This window comes from Colias philodice, chromosome 7, assembly GCF_061535455.1.
Source record: "Colias philodice isolate Cphi_HAF_F1 chromosome 7, ilColPhil1 Martin Lab GWU primary, whole genome shotgun sequence".
NCBI classification, from domain to species: domain Eukaryota; kingdom Metazoa; phylum Arthropoda; class Insecta; order Lepidoptera; family Pieridae; genus Colias; species Colias philodice.
In genome coordinates this window covers 4,751,428-4,762,920 of record NC_143092.1, presented here as the reverse complement: position 1 = coordinate 4,762,920, position 11,493 = coordinate 4,751,428, and the positions used below count along the sequence as shown (strand labels likewise).

Genomic DNA, 11,493 nt, shown 5'->3' with positions numbered 1-11,493 from the left:
GTAGTTGTTATTTAATAAAAATAAGTAATCAAAGATCCGAAAACTGTATCTTCCCTCGTTAAACAAGGGAAAAGGAGGTTAGTAAATATTTTGTATTTCAATATATATTATATATACCTACCTAACACATCTTAATATTTTTGTATATTTTCAGATTGCAATCAACTTGCGGCTTCGATACTTAGGTAAGTCTTATAACATAGCCTTATTTACTAATAAGACTCATTCATTAAGTGTTATATTAATTAAATTAATACGCTTAGATAACAATAAACGAGCAATTATGATGATTAGATGATAAAGCTGTTGGATGACCTTAAAATGATTGATTATTACTAGCCCTAGTTATTGCATGACTACTTATTTTATATTACGATTTGTTCTTTTAAATGCAATAAAATTTATATAGCACTATATTGTGCTTTAAAATTAATTATAATTAAATTAAAAAAATATATTTAATTATAATTAAAATACCTAAGAATGAGTTTGAAAAATATGTAGATTGTAGGGTGGTATAAAATGATACAAATGTAATATACACAAGTAGTATCAGATTTGTGTGTGTGTTCTAAGTCCCAATGTAATTCGATGTCTCCATTTTCGTATAGGGACAGGAATTACAGTGTTGATATTATGTACCCATTCTCTCTTTTATATGTAATTAATTTAAATGGGTTTATAACGTAGGTATTTAATTCATAATTCTATGTAAGATATTTTTGTATGTTGATAAGATATAAGATAAGAAGATGTCTCATACACCTGTTATCAGAGGACAAAATGAAAACAATAACAGTCGGCACTACATGATGCATTTATTTAAATAGTAATAAAATAGTAAAGTGGACCTTGCCCTGTGAGAGGCAGACGTCAGCTGTCGTCGTAGGCCGACTCACGCGCCAACATTATAGCCAGCAACATTCACGCGTTGTTCCTTCGCGGGTAAACATACACCGCGAAATGTCTTCTTTGAAAATTTTGCGCGGGAAAATTGCGCGCCAAATCCTTAAAAATTTAACAGCCCAAAATGATAGTTGCCATATTAAAACCAATAATGTAGTGAAAAATTTATCAAGGTGTTTGGCTACACAGACTGCACCTGCATTGAAAAATAATGTTCTAACTTCTCTGTATGGAGATATTGAAGTGGGTAACGAAACCTTGCCGGAATTCGTTTTTAGGGATTTTGAACTATGGCCGGATATGCCTTGCGTGGTGAGTAAAAATTATTTCGTTCGCGTGATTTAACTATGTAACTATGCTAACGGTAACTAATAATTATTTTTATATTTTTTATTGTTTATTATGCCATTGTTTCCATTTAAAATTTAAGTATTATCAATTTAGGTAAGTATAGGTCTCTATTTATCTAATAGGTATATTTAATTTTGAAGTGTAAAAATTGCAAACTTAATTGAGCAAATTGATGTTAAAAAAAAACAGTAAAAATCATAGATTCTAATGAAATGCTGAAATATAAAATCATGATAAAATCTCTAATTACCTGCCTAGTTTATTGTTTTGTGCCATTAGTTGCTGACAGTACAAAGTTCAAAATACCATGTCTATTACAACGCGCGTGTTGTGTAGGGAATCTTCTGAATTAAAAATACTTAACATTGAACTTTGAGTCTAAAACAAAACGAGTGAATGACGATTATTTCATTACAATAATGCACCCATGCCAACATTAGTTTAAGAAAGTGAATATTGACGATTTAAAAGAAAGGGTAAACTTTGATCTTTGAAACTTGTTTATAAATAAACTTCAATGGTGCCGTCTTCATCGATTTCATGTGCCAAAAGTCTTGCGAGTTCGAAATACGTGCGTGCTTGCGGTTGTTTATTTATATGTCGTAAAATATAGATAATTAATATTTTTAAATTGATGAACTTCGAATCAAAGATCCGAAAACTGTAACCTGTGGGCTGTGAATGTAACGTTATTAAAATGATAAAAATTAATCCATTTTTCTATAAACGAATTTAAAATTATGGGAAAATTTCAAAATCACATGTTTTGTAATTAATAAAAAATTAAATATGACCGATTCTTAATTGATGATGACTGATGAGTAGGTAAAGTATGTTTACGTTAATACCGGTCATTTCTACACGAGTAAATATTATAAATAAAATATGATTTATGGATGTTTAATATACAAACAAGTCTGGATAATCATTAGAAAATAAAAAAAATATAAGGTGTCCTTAGTCCTACCAGTGCAGTGCAGTCAATGCGTACATCAAGTCTCTAACAAATATATTTTGAGATTTAGTTTCGCTTCAACTTAACTCAAACTATATTTAAAAAAACTTAGTAAATAGGTAAATGCATTCTCAGACTTCAGCTACGACCAGGCAGCAACGAAAACCTTTGCCAAAAAAGTTAATTCAGAAAGATATCTCATACCAATTTAAATTAGATCTATAATCGCGTAGATTAAACTAAACAGTGCCATATTAAATTTTTAATAGTAAATTCGTGATCATTGATAAGTTACGCAAGTTCTTGACAATAAACTGTGCACGTGTGTTAAGGCGCAATACAAATACTTACCTAGTCCTGGTATAATAATTTTGTTATCATTCATTATCTCTACAGTTAGGTAACTAGGCGTTAATACTAGTCAAACGAAGTACCTAGGTATATATGAATGATCGTGAAATAGTTGAAACCTAAAATGTAGTTCATACCAAGATTGAGCTAACTGGTTCTAGTATTATTTGTGTCTAGACTTGCTCAAGCTTGGACTTTGATCACAACTATTTTTTATAACAAACTACATTTAAGGCTAATGTCATACAGACGACTTTCATAAATGGATACCTTAGGAATGATTAATGAACTTTAGGAAATAATTTAAACTCCATAATTGAGTCCCAAAAATTTGTGTCTAGTTTACTTTTTGGTTAAATCTGTACCTAGAACTACATAGGTTCCTAATATTATAATCTTTAAGAAAAATATTAGGTATATTATCTTTAAATGCTTGCTATTCATATTGTAAATATTTACACCTTTTATTACTACGCACGGGACTATTTAAATAGCTGTAGGAGCATGGACGTATAAAAAAAGACGGACGGTATATCGCCTAAATATTGAGTGAAGCCTAGTAATGGCGGCGAAACATCCATGCGTGTGTGCCATGTTGCCATGGCAACAGCTGTGTTGATGACAATGGCGGCTGTATTTTTTTCTATAAATTTTGCCGTAATAATTTTGTCATTAAAACATAAAAGAAATAACTTGCTTCCCTGTGGAATGTAATCCCTTGTGTTTTGTTATTTAAAATTGTACTGTTGCGACACCATTTAACCACGCAAGACGGCATTTTAAATATTTTTTGTGAAACAGTGACGCAGTTAATCAGTCGGTAGTTCACGACGTAATGGCGGCCGACTAGCTTACTATGGTGAGAGTGTGTGCGTGTTTATTGTCTTTACGCGATCGCTAGCTTACTATGGTGGCTTCACGTTGTTTGTTCGTAATACGGCGTCCGTCTTTTTTTATACGTCCATGTGTAGGAGTTACATTTTCATTGAGATAGCCCGCGTAAAGTTGCTACAAATGAAAAATATTTAGGGTATGCACCTAAGTAACAGGCAGTTTATAAACCATTTATATTTAAAACCGTGCAATTTATGCGCAACATTTAAACGTATATGGCTAATTAATCAATCAATTTTATCTTCAATGCCACCACACATTTATACTTACTACCACCACCATAAATGATAAATCTTGCTAACTCCATAATATACTCGTATATTATTAAATTATTAATCTGTCATGATGTTTATTTTTTTGTGCTAAATATGGCTGAAGGAAATAATATAATTAGAATGCAAACCACAAAAGATAAATTATGTTACCAGTCACCATATACGTAAAAGGGGTTCACTTTTTAGTTTTTATAATAACGACTTTTATATGAAAAAAAAAAAATATTTCAAAGTAAAAATCTATTCTTTCTTCAGACTTGCGGTGCATCAGGCCGCTCTTACGAATATGGGATGATGAGGCTGATGATAGAGCGATGTGCGAATGCTCTCGCCGGCCATTTGAAGATGGCGTCTGGAGAACGAATCGGTCTCATCCTACCCAACATACCGGAGTTTGTGGTACTTATACATGGTGCTATGAGAGCCGGCTTGGTGGTTACTTTTGCTAACCCATTGTACACACCTGGTGAGTAGAAATAAAAAGCTTGTACGAGATTGTAAGGTTTGAACGAAAACGTAAACTAGTGCGAGTTAGTGCCTAGTGTTCGAATTATCTAATAGCACTTGGGTGTAAATTTAATTACATTTTTACATTACAATTTGCAAAATTTTATTGAATATTTAAGTGTATATGTAGTTATATGGGTAGAGACGATACTGATTGTGGGGACAAAGTACGAACACACAGACCGGATTGTAGGTAACACGGAGTGGGTAATTTTATATAATTATTTCTTTAAACATAAATAACAATGTGAGCTCGTTGATCCGACGACATGTTCAAAGGTCATTTTATATAGTAAAGGTAGGTTCCACACAATTAATTTGTGTACACTGAACAATTATGGTATACGCATGTTTAAGTTTAACGTTTTTAATAATGGTTTATGGGAAAAACAATACTTACTTAAATCTTATAATTGCACATAACTTGCTCTAAAATGAGATACTTATTTATTATACAAACAAGAAATATGTATCTAGATTCTAGTTGAATAGGTACTTCTAAATATAGAATTGTTTAAATAAGATCTAGATAAACCGATATAATAAGAACAGCTTCCTTCCTTACAAATTGAAATGTCTATCACATATTTAGACTTCGATATTACCATACTTTATGGAAATAGTACAACATTGTCTTCTATAAAATAGTACTCTTTAAAGATTAGGTAGCCGTTCATAATATTGTAAAGTTACGTGTACCTAATGGAGACACTATCATTAGAGAGAGCCGCGTGGGCGAATGCCTCCGGATTACAATTATGCTTATCCAACTGATAAATAATTGTCTATTACTTATCTATTAAAATAAAAGTATTTGTGTAAAAATAGACAATTGGACTAGAAAAAAAAAACTGTTCATTTCATTTGTTTCTTGTTTTTTATGTTTACTTACATTTTTAAATTAACGTGAAAATTCTAAACCGAAAACGTGCATGGTAATTTGATGGTAATCTATCGCTATACTAGACACAATCTTATAAATGTTTTATTCTAACTTTCTATTTTAATTATTATTTTTTAATACAGATGAAGTTCGTCGCCAATTCATGGATTGCAATGTAAAGGCGATTGCTACGATAGAAATGTTTATGCCTGTCGCGCTAGAAGTTAGCAAGTCTCTCAAAGATTACAAAGGCACCATCTGGGTGGGTGGGGAGGATGATAAAACTAAAGGTAAGGACTAAAAGTACTTTGGCTAATAGAATTCATATTTTTATACTTCGTAATTAACATGTTTTATGCTATGCTTTCCTTATATTATATTTTTTAAGTGGGGAAATATTTCATACGATAGTTATGATTTATGGTTGTATACTATTTTAAACTGACCTCGCTGATCATCGAGAATAAAAGAACCAAAGAGTATGAGCAATAAGTCTACTTATGAAATACCCCTAGTTTATTCAGACTATTTAAACACCCACTATTAATTATTAAAATGATTTTTGACGTGACAACGTCTTATAATTCGATAGAGCCGGCTGCACGCACGAAAAAACATGACTCATGCGGCGTTACCTCGCTCTGAGGCGTTCCATGTAAGGCTTGAAGTGCAAGCGAGAGCGCGGAACGAGCGACAAAGAGGCACAATCGGACGTTGTCACGTTCAACTATCGTCAGTAAACCGACTTTACAGACAACCAATTTTTTTTTCAGATGTATATGGTCTCCGTTCTCTATTAATGGCGGATCACGAAGCAGATCTTCCAACGGTGAATGCAGATGATGTATGTTTAATACCATATTCTAGTGGAACTACTGGCCTGCCAAAGGGTGTGATGCTCACACATAAGAATCTGGTTAGCAACTTGAAGCAAGTACAAGTCGCTAAGTTCATGAAGTATGATGGGGAGAAAGGTAATACATTTTTATTTTACTTATAAAGAATATAATAATTGTAAAAATGTTAATTATTCAATTAATACATAACTCATATTTTCAGGTAAAGGAGATTGTATCTTAACAGTTCCGCCGTTCTTCCATATCTATGGTTTTAACGGTATTTTGAACTATAACCTAGTCCTAGGATACCACATTGTATCTATACCTAAGTAAGTAAATAAAAACTATTATAGCAATTTATTGCAATGAATTTGATATTTTTTGGTTTATGGCATTCTCAATATGTCAAATCTATAGGTACTAATATTATAAAGCTGAAGAGTTTGTTTGTTTGAACACGCTAATCTCAGGAACTACTGGTCCGATTTGAAAAATTATTTCGGTGTTAGGTAGCCCATGCATCGAGGAAGGCTATAGGCTATATATCATCACGCTAAGACCAACAGGAGCGGAACAATGCGGGTGAAATCGCGGAGCACAGCACTAGTGCTTTATACAAGGTGGGCCAAAAGAAATCACCCTATTGGAAGATGCTCTCATTTTTGCAAATGGCCGCCAATGTCAAATCTGTTTTGACATTTGTGTACTGGACAGATGTAGAATACAAGTGAACAAGCCATGGAGCGATACCTTAGCGATACAGTACCCAATAACGCGGAATAATCGTGTCAACTTTTTTGCGTAACAATTCGTCGCCGATTCCCCGGCCGTCCTACACTGACTGCGCAAACACTGCGCCGTTTGGCCACCAACCTTGAAGAGTATGCGACCACACGAGACGTTGCCAAGAGTGTCCGGCCCCGGAGCGCCCGTTCTGCCGAGAATATCGCCGCTGTTGCCGGAAAAATGCTACGGGCACGGTGCACGCCATAGGGCCATGTTGACTGAGTTTTTTTTTGCCGCAATTGGACGAATTAGGACTGGAGAATATGTGGTTCCAACAGGACGGAGCAACGGCACACACTGCGCGAGCCACAACCGATATTCTGAGGGCGGCTTTCCCGAGTCGCCTCATCTCTCGTTTTAGCGATTTGCACTGGCCCGAAAGATCGCCCGATTTAACCGTTCCAGACTTTTTTGTGGGGTTTTTTTGTAGTCCCATGTTTACATGAACAAGGCTGAGACCTTGGAAGCCCTCAAGGACAACATTAGACACGAGTGCGAGAATTTGTCGCCCGAAGTTCTCGCTGAAGTGATGAGAAATGCCATAAAACGAGCCCGTATGGCAATCAATTGTGACGGCGCCCATTTGGCCGATATCATCTTCTCGACTTAACCAATAAAATTTTAAAGGTTCAAATAAACATAATCAAAAAACAGAATCAAAGTTTTTCATTTAGAAAAAAAATGAGAGCCAAACAACATCGGATGACTTCTTTTGGCCCACCTTGTAAATATAAAAGAAGCAAGCTTTTGGTCAAGCGTCCACCCCGGATTGGCGACAAGGACGCGGGTTCGAATCCCGCCTCGTGATCGAATTTTTTCTTATCTTTATAAATTTATATTTATCGCATTGCTAAATATGCAAACCTTCGTTGCATTTATGTAGATATAACTGAAATAGTTTCCGATATTACCAAATAGGTATTAAATTTTATTTATTGTTACATGAAATTACAATAAAATGATATAATTTGGAAAATCCAAAAGTGCACGCCTCATAATTTTTTTTTAATAATTATTTATTAATTATTATTTTTGTTTATTTAATAACAATTAAACCACATCGAATCAGACCCTGAAAAATGAAAGGGTTCTATTCCTGAGCATACTCAAGCGTAAGAGAAAAAAAAAGACTCGATTAGTAAAGTATTTCGGTCGCTATCGTGTTAACAAGAAAATCCTCCGCACATACAGACACACGGACGTCCAAGACAGAACTTTTTTAAACTGTTTTTTAACTAGTTTAAATAACAAAAATGACATCAAAAATATCATGAATGTTAAAAATAGTGTTTTTTCTTAATATGTGTGTGTATGTATTATCTTACAAGTGCAATGTATGATACATAAAGACATTTTAAGTTTGAAAAATCAGATGTTTTGCGCGAAGTGAGAGTAGTACCTACCCACCTCAACGCTTCGCTTATGAGGCGTGCAATATGAATCCTATTTTTGTAAAATGGTTTAATAAAACGTTATCTTTATTGAACTAATACGTAGTATGTATGTTTATTATATGTTTTTTTCAGTATTTCTGTAATTTATTACGATAAAATGAACTAAGTGCAGTTCACAAAATTGATTACAAAAAAAACTTCAATGCACGGATGTCGATCTTTGAGTTCTATTTGTTCATATTTCAATCACATCTTAGCGAATTTGTATTACAGCGTAAAGACACGTTAAATGATGAGAAGAGAAATGCGTAGTTTATTCTATAATATTCTTCCACTAATAAAAAGCTAAATCTAACAATCTTAAAATAAATCGTTTCCATGACAATAATACTGACTAAATATGAATAAAAATTAGTAGGTATTACGATATATAATAAATGTTTTTTCTTTCAGATTCACACCAGATGACTATATCAAGTGTTTAGTAGAATATAAACCAACGACGTTATTCGTAGTGCCATCACTTTTAGCCTTTCTGGCAACACATCCAGCTGTGAAAAAGGAATATTTGCAATCCATAGAAACCATAATGGTAGGAGCTGCTCCAACTACGGACAGCATGCTAGAGAAATTTCTACTTAAATGCGAAAAGACTAAGGAACAGATTAAGTTGTTGCAAGGTATTGTATTTTTCTGTTTGTAGTCTTATTAGCGTAAGACACTAACGGCTGGACTAATTTGGCTATTTTATTATATTTATAGTAAAGTCCAAGGAAGGTTATTGTGGACTGAATACACGGTAAAGGGTCAATAGGGCAGAACAGCGTCTGCTGAGGCAGCTAGTAATATTTAGTATTTCTACCTATAAAACACAATATTCAATATTTTTTTCATATTCGATGATTTATAAAATGCATTCAAAAGTTCAATTTAATCTTCTCTTACATTTTCAATTTGAGTATGTAGTTAAGTATGCATTTTAAAAAATGTAGCTCATAATCACGATTATACATATTATTATTGACGACGCGGTTGGCGCAGTGGTAAAGTAACTGCCTACTGAGCCGACGGTCCCGGATTCGATCCCCGGTCAGGGCAAATATTGGTGTGATGAACTCAATTATTTGTTCTTGGGTCCGGGTGTTATTATCTATATATGTATTTATTAAATATGTATTATATTTATCGTCGCCTAGTACCCACAACACAAGCCTTAATAATTGAGCTTACTGTGGGACTAGGTCGATTTGTGTAATAATGTCCCATAATATTTATTTATTTATATTTATTTATTATAATACGTACATTTTTTTTCGATTTCCAGGTTACGGTATGACAGAAAGTTCCCCCGTAACGCTATTAACCCCATACATATACCCGTACGATAAGATCGGTTCCGTGGGCCAACTCGTGCCGTCCACACAGGCGCGGATCGTGTCTCTTGCTACGGGTGAGGCCCTGGGGCCACATGAGTCTGGGGAGTTGTGGTTGAAGGGACCGCAGGTGAGGTTTTTTTGATATTATTTACGAAAATTTTCACGTAAAAATATATAATAGTTCTAGTAAATTAAGAAAATACAACTAGGTTCTTAACCCATTGAGCCCCGAACGGCCAGATCCGGCCGCGATACAATAGATTTTCTATTGTGTCTGTGATTCCGGGGCCTGATGGATTAAAAATGGTAAACATCTTCTAAATAATGTTTTTAAACTAGATTTTTTTCAAATAACTAGATAAGTAGTTACAATTTAAAGTATTTTATGTGTAAAAAAAACTAAATAAATTATTTTAAAATTTTACTCGTTTAGTTACATTTAAATTTAAATTGCCATCACAGAAAAAAATACTTTTTTTTTAAATCCGCTGTAAACAACTTTATTTCTAAATAAATCAAAAATTATTTTCCATTGCAGGTAATGAAAGGTTACTGGAACAACGAGAAAGCCACAAAAGAAACAGTGGACAGCGACGGGTGGCTCCATACTGGTGATGTTGCTTTCTACGACAAGGATCATTATTTCTTTATCGTCGATAGGACTAAGGAGCTCATCAAAGTTAAAGGAAACCAGGTTAATAGTTAATATTCTGTTACATAATATTTTTACCTTAAGTTTCACATACATCTTTGATAAAAATGTACCTACTGTTTTTAATAAAAGTATTTATTAGTTATTTACACACACATTTTGTGTGTTGCATGGATAAATGAAATAATTGAGACAAATTGGTACTTTTACGAAATTGTCTCAGCAATATAATTCCCCTAATTTAAAAGTAATAAAAAGTAATATTTTATTTTTCTAGGTATCACCAACTGAAATCGAGAGTATCATAATGGAACAACCAGAAGTGGCAGATGTCGCTGTAGTCGGCATGCCCGACGCGTTGGCGGGAGAAGTGCCCAAAGCGTTCGTCGTTCTGAAACCGAACCATAAACTCACAGAGAAACAAGTTTACGACATAGTCGCTAATAAACTGACCAAATACAAACACTTAGAGGGCGGCGTCGCGTTTCTAGACGCAATACCGCGAAACGCAGCCGGTAAAATCATGCGAAATGAACTGAAAGTTTTAGGAAGAAAAAAATAGATGTAATAGATAAATTTGCTTTGTTTGTACTTAATTACAACATAGTGTATGATGTTAGCATACCGCGTGAATGTAATGAAAACCATTTGTAAATTATTTCGAGATGTTTTCTGATCAACTTGTAAAAGAGGCGACTAATTAAACAGATTATTGTATATTTTATTGTGGTATGGTCTGATGTATGTGAGTTTCATAGATGTAGTTATCCCAAATTGAAAGCGGTCAAAAAATAAATTTATAATATGGTATACATTATACAAGACTAAATCATAAAGGCTACTCTGATAAAAAATAAGTTAATATCCAGAACATTTACTAACGTTATAAAATAATACTTAAATTTAAATTTCTATAATGTTAAACTACAGAATAAATTCCATTATTACGAAGAGCCTTCAATCAACACAAATTTTTACTATAAGGTAAAAGGTCATAAGTAAATTTGTGAATCGATTTTTAATAAAGACCGCGGTGCTTTGATATATTTTAGTTAAATACCTAGTTGTAAGTGAATAGTTTTATTAGGTAACATAAGTAGGAAGTTATATTTTTATTAATTTTGATACAAATATATATCTTATGAAGTATTTGAGATATTGTTTATTGAAAATAAAATTTTATTGTTGTTACTTGTTTCTTTTTTAATAAGTAAACCTTTCCCTTTTATACAACTACGTACTAGATTTCCGCCCGCGTTTTCAAAGAAAACTCGCATAGTTCCCGTTCCCGTGGGATTTCCGGTATAAAACCTATCCTATGTGT

At 33.4% G+C, this 11,493-nt stretch overlaps 1 protein-coding gene across 2 annotated transcripts; it reads left to right on the top strand.

Moving 5' to 3' along the window:
- The first annotated feature begins 74 nt into the window (after window positions 1-74).
- LOC149487016 (putative 4-coumarate--CoA ligase 3) lies at window positions 75-11,360 on the top strand. Of its 2 annotated transcripts, none has more exons than XM_089697225.1 (9): window positions 75-185; window positions 3,988-4,198; window positions 5,266-5,412; window positions 5,896-6,096; window positions 6,182-6,290; window positions 8,595-8,821; window positions 9,466-9,644; window positions 10,056-10,211; window positions 10,447-11,360. In XM_089697225.1, exons 2-9 carry the CDS (start codon window positions 4,024-4,026, stop codon window positions 10,729-10,731), a joined length of 1,479 nt encoding a protein of 492 aa, XP_089553351.1. In that variant the 5' UTR covers window positions 75-185; window positions 3,988-4,023; the 3' UTR covers window positions 10,732-11,360. The 2 variants fall into 2 exon arrangements, with proteins under 2 accessions (XP_089553351.1, XP_089553350.1); XM_089697224.1 differs by lacking the exon at window positions 75-185 and adding an exon at window positions 795-1,218.
- The last annotated feature ends 133 nt before the right edge of the window (window positions 11,361-11,493 follow it).